Source organism: Emydura macquarii, unplaced genomic scaffold (assembly GCF_026122565.2).
Source record: "Emydura macquarii macquarii isolate MOO-44397 ecotype Brisbane River unplaced genomic scaffold, CSIRO-AGI_Emac_v2 contig_968, whole genome shotgun sequence".
NCBI lineage: Eukaryota > Metazoa > Chordata > Testudines > Chelidae > Emydura > Emydura macquarii.
The window spans coordinates 17220697-17236708 of NW_027131105.1; the positions used below are offsets into that span (position 1 = coordinate 17220697).

The window sequence follows — 16012 nt, forward strand, 5'->3', positions numbered from 1 at the left end:
TGCTGTCTCCTGCCAAGATTGAGAGCAGACTTCTGTGATTTGGTATATGTTTATAGAAGCACAATCAAATCTCCTCCTGCAAGAAAACAACTTCCAGTTTCTATGCATGTGATCTCATTAACCATGGCAATGATGTGAACCTTCCCGCCCTTACTCTAGCTCCCATTAAATATTCTGCTTTTTAATATGAAAAGATCCTCTGTTCCCCTGCTGCACTCCTCCTGCAGTGTGCTACCATCTCAGCTCTCAACTGCAGTGTTGTGTGGGCTATCTGAGCCAAGGGAAAGAGGGTTGAGACTTCCTGGGATTAGCTGAACACTTTCTCTTTTCAAATGGCTGAGCTAGACACGTCTGTGCTGCTGCCTGTGACTGTCTAATCACTCAGTAAATCTGCTTTTAGAAAGGCACTTTTTGTTTGCTCAGATACTTTTATGGAAAGAATTATACGTAAGTAGCTTCCCTGTCCACACTTGAAGCAAGCTTTAGAATCCAGTTACCAGCATCCTTGATGGATACTAGTTAGTAATGAGCCATTGCCCAGCATTTGACAAATAAACAGCTGTGGTTGGGACTCCTTACACTGTTTTCCTGTGTATGTAAAATATGGTGATACCTAAAGTAGCTAGAACAGATACTACACTTGAAGATCAGATCATTGATAAGAAAGACCATTAATCTTTCAGTGGAGATTAACCTGTTTTGTCATAACTGATGTAACTATGAATGTTGAACCCCAGTAGCTCAGGTTCTGTCAGGTACTGTTCTGGGCTCTATTGCATTCACTCCATTTTTCATGAGCATCATTTTTAACCTTTCTCACTTCCCCAGCTCCACTTCCTGTCTTGAGCATTTCCCCATTGATAAAGAATGAGCAGTCCTTTCACAAACTCTGTACTGCATACAGCACAAATGTTTCTAACATGATGGCTGAAGGATGCTTGGAAAAGAGAGATTTTGTTAACAGCATGTTTTCAGTATTGATTTTTGTAATCTGCTAGTTTCTGCATGGATGTGTAATATTGGCTCTTTTGTTTAATGTTAGATAAGCATGAGACCACCGTGGCACAGCTGCATGTGTAGTCACTGTTGAAGCAATTGCACACCTAATTGGCTGACAATCTTGGCATTTAAAAAAAAATAATCTAAAGACAGGGGACATCTGTATTTATGAGTGGTCAAATAAACGTGTTGGGTGTCATCTAATGGAGCCTTCTGGCAGTGAACAGATCTATGACGACCCTGATCCTGGAGGCAAATCCCAAGATCAAGATGCCAAAAAACAACACGAATCTGAGCAAAAGTTGTCCAAAATTACTCAGAATGCTTTGGAGAACATTAATGTGATTGGCCAAGGCTTGAAGCACCTTTTCCAGCACCAGCGCAGGAGGTCCTCAGTGTCTCCACATGATGTGCAACAAGCTCAGGCTGATATGGAGCCCGAAATGGATCTGGAAAGCCAAAGCGCCTGTACTGAAATTGATGGTGTCTCCACCCACCCCACAGCTCTGAACCGAGTGCTTCAGCAGATCAGAGTGCCACCTAAGATGAAGAGAGGGACGAGCCTGCATAGCAGGCGGGGCAAGACGGATGCCCCAAAGGGAAGCCCACAGATCAACAGGAAGACTGCCCAAGATATTCATTCAGGCCGACCCAGGTCTTCCTCCACCACTGATGCTCCCACTAACTTGTCTGTGCTAGAGATGACTTCTTCTGTTTATGTAGCTGGTGAGGAGGCCACAGCAGCAGAGCGGGTAAGTTATCCAGACTGATTTTTATCAGTCAACTTGCAGGTTTTGTAAACCTTTTGAATTCTGTTTTAAAGCAAGATTTTTTTTCTTGCCAAATACTAGAGATACTATGTAAAATAGCTTCTTCACCAGTGGAGCAAGGAGCTTGAAAAGATGTTAACGATAGGTTGTTTTTCAAATGGCATGTGGCTTATTTTATATGCATTTGATCTCTGGAACTGGAGAGTTCCACTTAGTATATTATGTTGGTCTGATGGTATTCTACCATCCAAGAAGAAATGGTGTGACACAAACAGCTGTTCTAGTTCTACCTCTTGCTAGCATCTGTCATTCTAGATTGCTACAGCAAACCTTTATTTAGAAAGTTGAGTGACTGTTTAGACTTCTTTATATTACAGAAAAATGACAGTTTAGTTTGTGTGAATGGAACTATAGATCCATCCAGATAGACTGTGGATGCTGAAAGCCTATCCCAAAACCTGGGTTTTTAGTGAACCCAGCATTGGACTATATTTAAGATGCTTTCCACACTGCCACATGTACTGATCTAAACAGAATGAATCAAACAGCCAGAAAGATGCACTGTATTAGTAGTGTCTTTTAGTTTACTTAATCTGTGCAGAAAAATGTTCACAAGTGATGCAGTGTGTCTAGTGGTATCTGTTCCAGCATGTTCTTACAAAACTATATCAGTTGGTGGATTGATGAGGGTGAGGATGAGAGTCTGTTTTGCACTTTTCTTCTATTCTACATTGATTTACTTGGTACATTTAAAAGTGCTGACTGAGCAAAACTAAGCTTCATCTGTCTGTTAAACTTCCTCCATTTGAAGAAATTAGCTTTCTGATTTAACCCCGGCTGTTGCTCAGAATATATGTGGTGCCATTAATAAAAAGCCTTCATGTGTTCTGATAAGTATTGCAAGAGGGTGCATATTTTATTCACAGGAGAATAAATGTGATAATGAAAGAACATGCTGTGCTGTTAACCAGAATCTATTTTTTCATGTTTTTTATTAAAGTAACTATTACAAGAATATAGCTCAGAATTAATCAGGTGCAGAACCGATGCACTATAGGATTTCATGTTTGTACAATGTTTACAAAATTTTATAATTTTCAGAAAATATAGCTTTTGAAGGATGAGGACCAATAAATCCATGTGTAGGGGCAAGATCTTGGAATTAGTTTATTGTTAAAGATAAGTAATATCAACCACTTGCTTCATTGCCACTTGTTTCATCATGCTTTGTCAAAGATGAAACAAATACTCTAATTAGGACAGTATTTTCAAATACGCAACTGATTTCCAAGTCTAATTTGATTTGATATGATATGAAATAGTATAATTAGCCAGATGGAGGGCTAGATTTCTTTCAGAGCTCTAAGCCATTTTAGTAAATACAAAACCTCTCAAATGAATACTAATGGAGACTGAAGTTCTTAAGCGACAGAACGGATACAGCAGTGTTGGAGCAAACCTTCCTCACACTTCTCCACTGATGAGACGAAACCTTGTTTCGGAGGGGCCACCTGATAAGTGAGAAGGTAGTTTAAAGGCTCTCCTTTGAGATGGCTAAGAATAGTACTAATAAATATTAGTTGTATGTGTTGCATTTTTGGGTAGTGGACGCTGCTTACATCTGACTGTTTGGTGGTGGTTTATCAGTTGCTTCCAGCCTTCACAAAGTTTGAACTGTTGACCTATTATTTTACTTGTAAATGTTCCAGGTGACAGAAGTGCATCCGCTTTCTTTGAACTATTCCACAGTCTAATATGTCTCACTGTCAAGCTTTTCCCTGATATTTAGCCAAAAGTTAGCATGTGATGTTCTATGTGTGTGTATATATAGGCAGCAATTACAAAGTAGTGGCATTAATTGCAATTTCATTCTAAAGCAGACATATCAATAGAATAAAGATCCTGCCTGAGATAGGCATTGAGGGAGTCTGCCTGGAATGGTATCTGTTTGTGGCTTTAATTTCTTCATGACAAAAACTAGTTGAATAGCAATAAATAGTTATGTCGAATCCGGATCCTTACAGGAGTAGTTGGTTTCATTCTTGAACGCTGTCAAAGATAGGGCCTTTCATTGGTTTTAAATTAGTTTTCCATAGTGACTCCCTTTGTGTTATGTGAATTTAGGGGGCGGTAATAGACATGAGCTCATAAGGACCTAATTATCCACAACCCAAAGCCAAAAACTGTAGTAGCACTGTAGTTCATCGAAGGTAAGGAGACTGACACTATCACAGGAGCTGAACTTAAATAACCATGGCTTTAAGCTTATTTATACGCAGGAGACATTGCTCATGCATTAGAGCATATTTGTTGGGAAGTGAATGTGATTGAGTTTTCACTGGAAATGAAAAGCTTCTACTCATTTTGTTTTGGTGGTGTTTAATACCATATCGTATTAAAATACAGTTGATACTTGCAAAAAACATTTAAATGCTTGTAGCTGTACAAGGTACATTACGGATACCTGGGCCTTATTGGAACATATTACCTTTGACAATTGGCAGGCAACATTTGTGACTGTTCTTCCTACTTAAAGGGACTACATATTAAGTAGTGCATACCACATAAGATGGCTCCTTCACCAAGAGCTGTCTACCACCTGGTTGGGAAGAAGTGTCCCTGGGGCTTGAGTTGATCTCTTCTTCTTTCCCCTGTCTTTCACCCCCTCCCACCTCACTCTAGGTAGTATTCCTCCTGATCTAAGGAGAATGGGCCTCTGGGGCTCCTCTTCCCACCCCACTTGGCTGCACTTCCTAATCACTATGTTGGGAGAAGGAAGGGGGAAGACGGGCAACGGTTGGATTTGAGTTGGGCTACACCAGAATGCTGGATTTTTATTTTTTTTTTTAAAAACAGACTTAGCTCACCAGCCGATAGGACCAGTCTGGGAAAATATCTAAATGAAATACCACCTTCTCAAAACATTTATCCCAGACACTTGGAACATTAATTTGTTCTAGAAGCAGTGTTATGGCACGCTTTTTCCTAATGGCAGATTGTCAGAGTTTAACTTTCAGCCTGAAGGTGAAATTGTTTAGAAATATATGGTAAAATATTGAGACCAATCATGTTAGAAGAACATGAAAGTGCTGTTTTTCACACTTCAAGATAATTGTTTAGACTTCTTATGTGCATCTATTAGGGCTGGTAGGGCATTTGGGTTGAAACTTTTCCTTGCTTGGTATCTGCCTCTCATATAATTTTTGCGGTGGGGGATTTTCAGTCAGCATGGTTCAGTTGTTTCTGAGAATAAGGTTAAAGAAACATAGGCAAAAATATTTAAAAAAAAAAAATAATTAATCTTGTTTTGAGACACTCTCGTGCCCCCATGCTTTGGTGTAGGGACTTGAAATCTGGCAGGGAGAGAAGCCTGTAAGAAAATGAATAATTCTGCCTTTAGAGCATGGTTTGAATAGTGTGTAGTAAGTAAGGCACGAGTCATATGTTGAACAATGAGGAAAAAACAAAACATTGAATGGTGTTTAAGTGAGCACTATTTCCTATGGTGGGAGGGAAAAATAGGGTGTCATCATATAATTAGACTGTATCATAATGCATTGGCATACGCACCAGAGGGCTGAGTTAAGGCTGTACCTAATACACAATAGATAGGATTCATACCATGGTCACTGGGTGCTGATGCTGTATATGATTTGTTTCATCCCTAACTATGCTGTGACCTTCCAGGGTTGTTTTTTTTGCTGTTACTAGTAGAATCAGTATCTAGTGTCCATGGTCTGTATTCTACCTATTTGTATTCTAGTATCACACAAAGGTCCCAATCAGTATCCGCACCCCACCGTGCTTGGTTCTGTACAAATGTATAATAAGTGACTGCCCATGCCCTGGAAAGCTAACCATCCAAAGTACTTTTTATGAATTTGTAAGATATTGTGTATTTTAGCATGTTTCTCTCCCTAGTCTGGCAGCTCCTTTCCTAAACCACCCGGTTTACTGAGGATTCTTTTTTCCCTAATCTGGGATAATGATGTGCTTGACTTCCACTAACACTTTCAGCTAACAGCCTGCTGACTGTCGAAGCAAGATTTTCAACCTTGCTTTTTTGACGAAATTTTTGCTGCTGGGTTTTCATCTGCCTAACATGTACTGCAAAAATGGGAATGAACTACAATTGTGCTGGAATGCTAATCTGTCTCTGCTGATTGCTCCGTTAGAAGATTAGCATTATCATGAAATACAGGCATTCCATGCACTAGTTCAGCGTGATGAATCAATATAAGAGCATAGTACCTAACTTGGTTGGGTATTTTGGTAGGCATGGGCTGCCTGCAGCAGAGAGAACAGACAATTGCCTAGGATGGCAATGTTACTGTGCACTATGAACTGTATGTGTGTTAGGAAAAAGAACTATGGAATTGTTTGTTGACAAGTGAACTGTTGCAGCAAACCTCCCTATAGTGAGGTGTGATTCACTTTCTATTTTTACATAATTAAAAAAAATTAGGATTCATGTTTTCACTGTCAAAAAAGAATGAATAACGGTGGAGGGAAGATTACATTTTTCCCTGTTGTAAAGTTCTGTGATAGTGAGTTATGTTGTGCCAAATAAAAGAGAGCGTTTCCTGGGGCTAAGCAATTCAGAAGCTTCAATGACCAGGTGCCCTTCTTGTGCCAGGTTCTAGATTTTCTTGGATTGGTACCAACTGCTTTTTATGTTTTGCACCATCTTTTTTTATGTGTATTGCACCATCTTTTTGTCAGAGAGGGAGAAGGATGTTCATCATCCCAATGTCTGAAGATACATAACTGGAGAAATCCTGCAAAGCTTTACGATCCAGTTACCAGCATCCTTGATGGATACTAGTAGTAAAGAGCCATTGCCCAACATTTCACTGGAAATAGACAGCTGTGGTTGGGAATCCTTACTCTGTTTTCCTGTGTATGTAAAATATGTTGATAGGTGTTCTCTAGATATCGAGATACCTAAAGTAACTAGAACAGCTACTACACTTAAAGATCAGATCATTGATAAGGAAGACCATTAATCATGCAGTGGGAATTAACCTGTTTTGTCATAACTGATGTAACTATGAATGTTGAATCCCAGTGACTCAGGTTCTGTCAGGTACCGTTCTGGGCTCTATTGCATCCACCCAGTATTAGTTAGCTTCCATTAAATGTCAGCTCTTGCAGAGTTTGCACAAGTGACGTTCTGCTCAAAGACCAAAGAATGTAGGGCTGGGCTGAAATAAATATCTTCTTAGTAGTCTTGATGTTTTAAGTGGGAGTGGAAACCCCAAGTACCCTATCAGTCAACATACCTGACTGATTTAAACCAACTGCAGAAGACTACAGAGCTTGACTTATCTTAAATAATGTAGCTTGTTTGAACTTGGTTATGAAGAAATGAATTAGCTGAGGCAGTGCTGACTATGACTTTGCAGTCAGTGTAGACCAGGATAAATCGACACCTAATCCTGCTTAAACCCTAAGGGTTTAATCACGATTAGATGACATAATGCTGAACTTGATTTGTCCTGATTCATGCTGACCACAGAGTCATGATCAGCACTTCGTCATCTAACTCTGTGCTTATCAACGGTCTTCAAATATGGCACATTTTTTGTATTTTTATATTCGGCTGTGGCAGCAGGGCATCTCAACCAGTGGTGGTTCTTCAAGTGACGTCCCTATGGGTGCTCCATTTCAGGTATTGGTGCATCCTGGCGCCATCAATCAGAGTTTTAGCAGCAGTGTCTGTCTGGGTCGCGCATGTTCACTGGTATCTCGCGGCGCTGTTGGCGCCTCAGTTATCAGACGTGCAACCCAACCCCCTCAGTTCCTTCTCCCCATTACTCCACCATTCTCAAGCAATAAGACTGATGACCAAGAGGAAGGTGCCTTTTTATTGCACCATTCTTCCCCATCAGAAGCAGGTCAATATCAGGGCACACCAAACAAAGACCCCAGAGCAGCTGAGAAAAGTGGTACATCAACCATGGATATGTCCACCCATGCTGTCCCCAACACAATGGCCACCATGGAACCCATTGGCAGGTGCATTAAATGTGTGGTGCATTAAATCAAATTTTAAAAATCTTACATGTCCATTTCAATTCATAAATACATGTTTACTAGCAGAGTTCATTGCTTTATGATTCTGTACAATCACAGTACCATAATTTTAGCTCATAAATCACCTCAGCATTTCAAAAGGTGGTGTTTTGCTGTTTGAAAAATTAATTCAGCATTCAGTCTGCCACACTGTGGCCATTGAGGGATTTTTCTGCAAGAGTCGTGCATGATTTGAATTGCCAAAATTTGACTATCACTCTCTTTGCTACAATTTATACTGCAGAATTAGTACACCATGATTCAAATGATAGGACAGGGAAGGGGTGAAATGTGTATATAGTAGAGAAAAACTAAGATTGAATTGAAATTAAACTAAAAATAGTGAGCCCAATAAACTTTAAAGCCTGTCTTTAAATGGCTGTAAGTCTGATTTTTTTCCCCCCCCTCTATTCCTTTGTCTAGTCTCTACCCCTCTTTGTCTAGCCTGACTGAGATTGTAAAATCTTAGCATCAGGAATCATGTTTTACTTTGTGAAGTAAATAGGAAACTTAAGGAGAGATAAGTAGTTCTTCAATAATAAGTGGGAGACAGTGGTTAATGATCAGGTCAGGATGCTGGGAGTTGAGATTCCTGGGTCCTGTTCCAGTCTGTCAACTGAGTGTTACTGTGAATCTTTTAAAGTAATTGCAATCCAAATAAAGGCTGCTAGGAGCTCCTGAACGCAAAAAGTGAAGCCATGTGCTATCTTTAATTTTTAAAAAAAATCAGTAGCAAATTTCAGACTGAGATTGAAGTGAAAAAAACTCAGCAATCTTCTGTGGTTTTACTTAACTGACTGTGTATACCCTTGTGGCCTAAGTTCTCAAATACTTTAAAAACATTGTATTATTAATCCTAGAAATAACACTGGCAGTTTCATTTCCTTGATACTGATGTCAGTTGAATGGCAGTGTCTGAGGAAAGTCTGTAACTTACATTGTCATCTTTAAAGTGCTACAGGACTCTCCTTTGTTTTGCTGTATACAGACTAACACGGCTACCCCTCTGGAAATTGTCACTGCTGTACACTTACTTCAAGGGATAATTAGATGCAAATAGCAACTGAAGCTGCCATATAGGGCTTGTGATTTAATACTGATTCAATTACATAATGAACAGAAATTGCAGTCAGATAACATGGGTTTTTTTCTTCTGATTTTTCCATCTTTTCTCCTCAGTTGGGCTGTCAGCCACTTACAGCGGCCCTGGGACAATATTTATTTTTTGCTTACAATAGGATGTCTGACATTGTGTAGCTCTTGTGCTTCCACCAGACAGGTGACTGGAAGACTTGTTTGTATCAGAGTTGTACAATACTGCATATGGTTTTTGGGGGTGGAGTGGGAGGGGAAATTGTTTTGGTTTGTTTTTTCTTGCCAAGATCCTTTTGTCTGTTCGTATGGTTGTTTGATTTTTTTCAGATTAATCTTCCCACTGAAATACCCTCTGTAGACTCCACATCGGAAGACTGGAAGAAAGTATCTAAGATCTTTCCCTTTTTCATTTTGAAGGAATAATGATGCTTTCTGTTTTTTGCCAAAGATTCTGTAATCACACTGTGATATGTTGAAATAAGAGGCAATTCACCCCTTTATTTGGATTGTATATACTAGCTACCAAAATGCTAATGTTCAGTTAAATGTTGCCACAATGTCCTAATTCTGAAGCCATGACTTGTAAACATTTTGCTGCACTTAGGTCATGTCTACAGTACAAACACAAGTACCATGGGCATACAGTTGCCTGTTTGTATATCGCTCGGGCATGTGAATTGCTTGCTTGCATCAGTGATGCATGTAATTGCCAGAGTGCTTGTTGCTGTAGAGTGCTATGCACCCTGGGTAGGTATTCCAGTGTGCCATGCGCCACCATCTGGCACGGTGGATGTTGGGACACTTTTGCAATGTTTTGTGGAATAGTAACGATTTGCCCAGGGATTTCTGGGAGGGTAAGGTTCAAGTTCCCAGCATGCATCGTTCTCCATACCAGAATACCTTCCACATCCCCTAATTTTTGTGCCTTTTTAAAATATCCCACAAACCCATATAGTGCTTTTTGGTCTCTGACAGAAGCATGGAGCCCACTGAGCTCAGCAGTAGTCTCATGAACATTGTAAATAGAGGATACACGATTCTCCTGTATTTGCAGGCCTTCAGGAAGACAAACATTAACTTAGTGGTCCAGGTTTGGGATGACCTGCAGTGCATGGACAGCATAATGAGAGCTGGTTTGACAGTGGAGAAGTGAGTAGTGATCATGCTTTGGAAGTTTGCAGATTGTTGCCAGTGAGGGGGAAATCATTTTGTCGTTGGAAACTCCACAATGGGACTGTTGTCATGCAAGTGTATAGGGCCATTAATCACCTGTTGTTTCCTGCAGTGTGCAAGAAACAGTGGATGGATTTGCAGCAGTGGGTCCTGAACTGTGATGGGGCAATAGACAGAATGCATATCTCTATTTTGGCATTAGCCCACCTTACTGCTGAGTACGTCAACAGAAAGGGATACTCCTTCCATGGTTATGCTAGTGCTAGTGGATCACTGGGAACACTTCACTGATATCAGTGGGAATTGGACTGGGAAAGGTGCATGATGCTTGCATTTTCAGGAACACAGAAGTGTTCAGAAAACTGCAAGTAGGGACATCTCTTTCCTGTGTGGCAGATTATCACTGGCGATTGGAGATGCCAGTAGTGATTCTGGGAATCCCAGCCTACCCCTTGCTACCTGGCTCATGAAGCTATACACTGGCCATCTGTACAATGCCAAAGAAAGATTGAACTACTGGCTCAGTAGGTGCAGAATGACTGGAATATGCTTTTTGTGGATTGAAGAGTCACTGGCATATCCTTACTAGATTAGATCTCAGTGACAAATTCCAATGGTGTTAGCTGCTTGTTGTGTATTGCATAATATAAGTGAGGCAAAAGGGGAGAAGCTGCTGCCAGGGTGGAGGTGCAAAGTGGACTGGCTGTCTGCTAAATTTGAACAGCAAGACCTCAGGGCTATTGGAAAAGTCCAATGTGGACATATGGATTTGAGGGAGCTTTAAAGGGTCATTTTCACGGTCAGCCACAATAGTCCTCACTTATTGTCTTGAGAGAGTGCCCATCCAGTGTAATTTAAATTATATCTTTTTTCCTGCTGGTATCTATCTAGTCTGTTGGGCCTGCTGCAAACTATAAATACTGTTGGGATTGGAGCTTTGCCTGCCACTATGAATTGTCTGGTGCTTGCTGTACATTTATAACTATAGCTGGGTATTTTCCTGATGGTATGAATTCTGTGGTGCTTGGTGTGCAAATATAAGCACTGGTTGATTTCTCAACTGCTGCTATGCATTTTGTTATGTTTGTAAACTAAAAAAATCCCTTTTCTCTAAAAGTGAAACTTTGCACTTTACTGAGTGCAGAAATTCAATGCTCAGAATCAAACACATAAATATTATGCAAACCTTTAACATAACTTGATGGGGTTGACATTTAAAATTCCTCTTCAAAAGGAAGTAAACATTTATGCCTGTTGTGTAAAGAAAAAGGAAGTTAAATTGTAGTCCATCGTGTCTACACGTACACCAGTGGTTTTCATAGGTCAGTGTATGTGAAACTGGTTCTTTGTTCCCCCTGGTGTGGAGTAGTAGAGGTAAGGATGCGATTTATGATTTTTACATGGCATGTTGTGGGATGTAGGGAATAGCAACCATTGAATTCTCCAAGGAGTGCAAAGGGTTTGCTGCCTGAGAAGACCTGTTATGTCTTGGTGTATTTCCTGCTCTTAATTATGCTGGGACTTCCAGACCTTTTGCCTCTCCTCTCAGCGTTTCTCCATGCTCTGTCATGTTGGCCATCCAAGCCCTTTGTTCATGGCCTGATGCATCACTGGCTGTCGGATCTCGCAGAACATGTCCTCCCTAGTCTATTCCTTCTCATCAGGGTCCGGTGTTCTGCAGGTGTGGAGGGAGCCCCCGGGAAGGCCACCATGCCAGCCAAGCTCATCATAAAGTGGCATGGGAAATGTCCTGTTGCACAGGATGAAATAAGACAGCCATCCTTAAAAACCTTCAGGAGCGAACTGAAGAGTATCGCCAGGAAGGTTTCATCGAGATCTCTCGAGGATAAAAGGGACATCCCTGTTATATAAACAAGGTGCTCCATATGCCCCCTAATCCAACAACAGAATGAAAAGCAAATGCTGACTTCCCAACTTTACCTTGGTTTGTTTTATGTCTGTCTGAATATAGAACACTGAATCTGTGGTGTCATGTAATCAGAATGCCATAATACTGTTCAAGAATTTTTAAATTTATTTCCTCACTTTTTATTTTCCCCACAGTATACCACTAAAACAATGAACAGTCTATAACTTTGTCTTGTACAGTTGGGGATGAGATGGGTGCCATTTTTAAATGGAAGGAGGGAGGAAGAGTGTGGAAGGAAGAGCAAATAAAACATTGTAAGGAAAAATGAATGCACACGCTTACCTGAGCTCCCTTCCCCTTCATTAGCAGTTCCTCGGGGCTCACGTGGTAGAAAGATTCAAACAGGTCCTGGGTCGCGGCATGGTTGGAGTTCCTGGTGTGACTCCTCCCTTGTCCTCGCTGTTCATGGCAGGAGTCTCTGTCTCAGGCTCCTCCAGGGTATCCACATTGACTCCATCAGCACCATGCAGACCATTCTCATGTATGGCATGTTGTTCATTGTAAAAATGGCAGGTCTGTGGGGCTGCACTAGATATAGTATTGCCCTCCCTATCCTTGTGATACTCCTGGCAAAGTTCCTTCACTTTCACACAGTGCTGCTGATCCATGACATACCCCTTTGCCTACATCTGCCATGCCATTCATAGATGTCCATGTTTCTATAGCTGATCAGTAGCTGTACTTGCTTAGCTTCCTCCCCACAGGCTCAGGAGATCAGTACCCCATGCCTACTCCAGGCATGAGTGCATCTAGTACATGTGCACAGAGCCATGATTGGTAGGATGCAAATAATGGTGTGCTTGCAAAGGTGGGCAACCAGGAAAAGGCATTTCAGAAGCATACATGATTTTTAAAGGGACAGGGTGGGCAGACTTCCATTGTGATCCATGGGCAGTGGAGTTTAAAATTGTGAGCAGAGTGATCACTGTTTGTGAGACTGGGGCATTGTGGAACAGTGTCTGGAGGACTGTTATGGTTGACCCAGGTTATTCAGGGTCTGTACTCACTGTGTCAACCAATGTAGATTGACAGTGGCTCTCTGTGGTCTGGGGAGGTGGTTCTACTGCATTGCTATAATGGCATGCTTATGTCATATGGAGACAAATTTGAGAGCAAAGCCATTTATGTCAACTTAAATTTGTAGTATAGAGCAGGCTTTAGATGTAAGAAGCAAATGCCACTGTTGTCAAATTTTTGAAAGAGTAGCTTTCCTTATTCGGTTTACTAAAATAGCGGTCACCATTAAACTGTTTACAAATGCCTTTTGTAAGTAAAGTTGCTGTGAGATTTTCTATGCTATTTATAAGGAATACTGCAATCATTTTTGCCTCTCTGCAAAGGTATTTGTGAAGACTTCATGAGTGAGCATTGTACTCAAGTGCTGCACAGTATGGAGCTTACCATCAAACTTAAATGTGCATTGAATATGCATACAAAAGAACTTTACCTTCCAAATTTTTCCTTGTCAATCCCTAGGCTCTCTTTCCTTCTGTCAAAAGCTGGACTGATTAGTGGTTTATACTTGCGCTACGACTCAAGAAACATAAAAGACTATTCTGGGCTTTACTAATTTTTAGGATTTATGGGCGTGCCAAGTTGATTCTACAGGAAACTGTTATGATTAATGGTGTGAAAAGCAAGCATGTCTGATACAGTTTAGAGGAGTAGAATGGCTTCTTCTCTGTTTGGCCATGTTTGAAGACGTACATTTCAAAAGTAGAAAAAATAGAAAGTAAAACTCACTAGCATACGTCAACCCACAGGTCCTTTATTAATTGGAACAGTTGTGAAAGTTTAAACATTTCAGTTGGAAAAGCTTTAAACCAGCGGGATCAGTCAAGTATACTAGAGCCTTCTCTTCAGAAACCTCTTGTGTAGGGATATATTTTCCCCATAGTGCACGAGTCCCATTCATATTTATGAATTATATGCAGGCACCAAGGAGAACTTCTTAAGTTCTGATTTTGCTGATATCTATACTCCCTTCTTTTCCTGTTCTCCATCCCTCATTGTTCAATCTTCTTATGCCCTGGAACTAACTTCCTTTCTTTATGTGCTAGACTTTGTGTTCTCCACTTTCAACCTCCTGTATATAAAATAATTTCATGAAGCCAATCAGAGCTAATCACCACAAAGTATCACTTCATTTATTAAACACTCACTGATGTAGTAAATCAATCTTCTGGACTCTGGGTGCTTTGTCTATTGGTATGTGAGCTTTTGGGGGAAGGTATTATATTTCTATTTCACATTCTATAGAAGGCCTAGCACAGTTTCGGTACTTATTACATTTGATGGGTAAACAAAAGCTAGAGTATTATCAAAGGCAATGCGATTATCTTGATATTTTGGTACAGTGCAAAAGATTCTTCTTGCTGTACCGGCTAAGGCATAACCCACCTCTTCTTTGTATCTGCACGGCACTATAATTCTTTTATTTGGGCCAGCAGGGCTGTTCAGATTGTATCACAAGGACACTGAGAAATAAGTCAGAAATTCCCTTCAAGATTTTCTTTGAACTGCAGAACTGTCTATTTCACCTGCTTCAGGTGTGCTTTTAAGAACGGATGAGTGTTACAAGGGCTAGTGAATGTTGACTCAACAATTTGAAGGTGCATCCTGTGTGGCATTGAGACCTTCAGCTGCCACTAGGAGCTGAGGACTTTGAGTATTTGCTGTAGAAAGCCCTGTAGGTTCTTCATCTTCACCATCTGAAGAATTCTTTACAGTGTGCTGTCTTGTTCCATTTTTTTTGCTCTGTCTGCTGTTGAAATAGAAGGGTAAAATGTCATCAGAAAACCACAGATTGGATATGTTCTAATGCCTCATTTACATAATTTTGCATGTGCAATAATCCTGCTGCATGTTGTCAGACTGAGGAAATTGAGAAGTGAGACTGTCATAGCATGAAAGATAAAATAATTGAAATCTTTTATGTTGAGATACTTCAGTCACTTGTATTATAATTAGTGTGAATTTAAATATATTTGCATAAAATTGACCTCATAGCCATCCCTACTGAGCTGAGAAATCAGAATGGTGGTGGCTTGACAGCAATTGGAGTGACATCCATGGGATTCTTGTCAGTGTCTTTGTCCAGCTCCTTTTAGGGATAATGAGTTACATATGAAGTGATGGCTGCACAGAAGTCTCCCCATCCCAAAACTACAATATTCAAGTTCACAATTTATAGAATGTTCTGTGGGCTCCATGACAAGAAGTATCGACTCTGAATTCTCTTAAGGCCATGAGGGCAGTGATAATGGTTGAACCATTGCACATCCTTTATCTGTAATGATGCTTGTTATCTTAAGGCAAAATTTTCTTCTCCTACACAGTGGATCTTGATTGAAACTCCGCTCTCTCTCCCTACAAGCACAGGTTTCCTGTTCGGATGGTAATGTATTGGAAATTAAAATCCAACATAGAGATCCAAAAGAAGAGTTTTAGCCAGAGGATCTGGTCCTGAAAGGAACTAAGTAGTTCCTGAGATGATCCCCATCCTCAGTTCCCATTAAATAAAATGGGAGTGAAAGGTGCTCCTAGGCACTCTGTGTAGCAAATGCACTATTTCTCTTCCCCCCCCCCCACCCATCCCCCCCTCAAGTAGGAGACTTGCCTTAGGTGCTGTAATATTTGCCAAATAGGCCTCTTGTGGAGCATATTGGAGTGGGATGCTCAATGGGTCTGTTTTTCCTCTTCCCAATGTGAGGCTTGTTATCTCTACCTATCTGGGAGTGAGTAGGAAAAATGCAGTATTAACAGTGTAGTTCAATACAAAATATTATTGAAACTAGCCAGTTTCCTTAGGTTTACTGAGCAATAGACAAGCACGTGGATCACAAAGGAGGAACGGAAGATGAGCAGTGTGAGGATTACTTACTTTGGTCAAAGTTTACTCTTTTTAAATTTTTTTAAATGATTTAACTTAAAGGAAGCACCAGAAAAACAGAGATAACTACTGTCTCTG

At 40.5% G+C, this 16012-nt stretch overlaps 1 protein-coding gene across 2 annotated transcripts in view; it reads left to right on the forward strand.

The window, feature by feature from the left end:
* TMCC1 (transmembrane and coiled-coil domain family 1) overlaps positions 1-16012 on the forward strand; it is a 182354-nt gene that overhangs the window by 30902 nt on the left and 135440 nt on the right. The window contains exon 3 of one of the 2 annotated variants that reach the window (XM_067544351.1): positions 1043-1751. In XM_067544351.1, coding sequence (XP_067400452.1) covers positions 1203-1751 — 549 coding nt within the window. In that variant the 5' untranslated portion in view covers positions 1043-1202. Of the gene's footprint in view, positions 1-1042; positions 1752-16012 lie in introns of those variants that run through there. The other variant, XM_067544352.1, reaches the window with a different exon arrangement.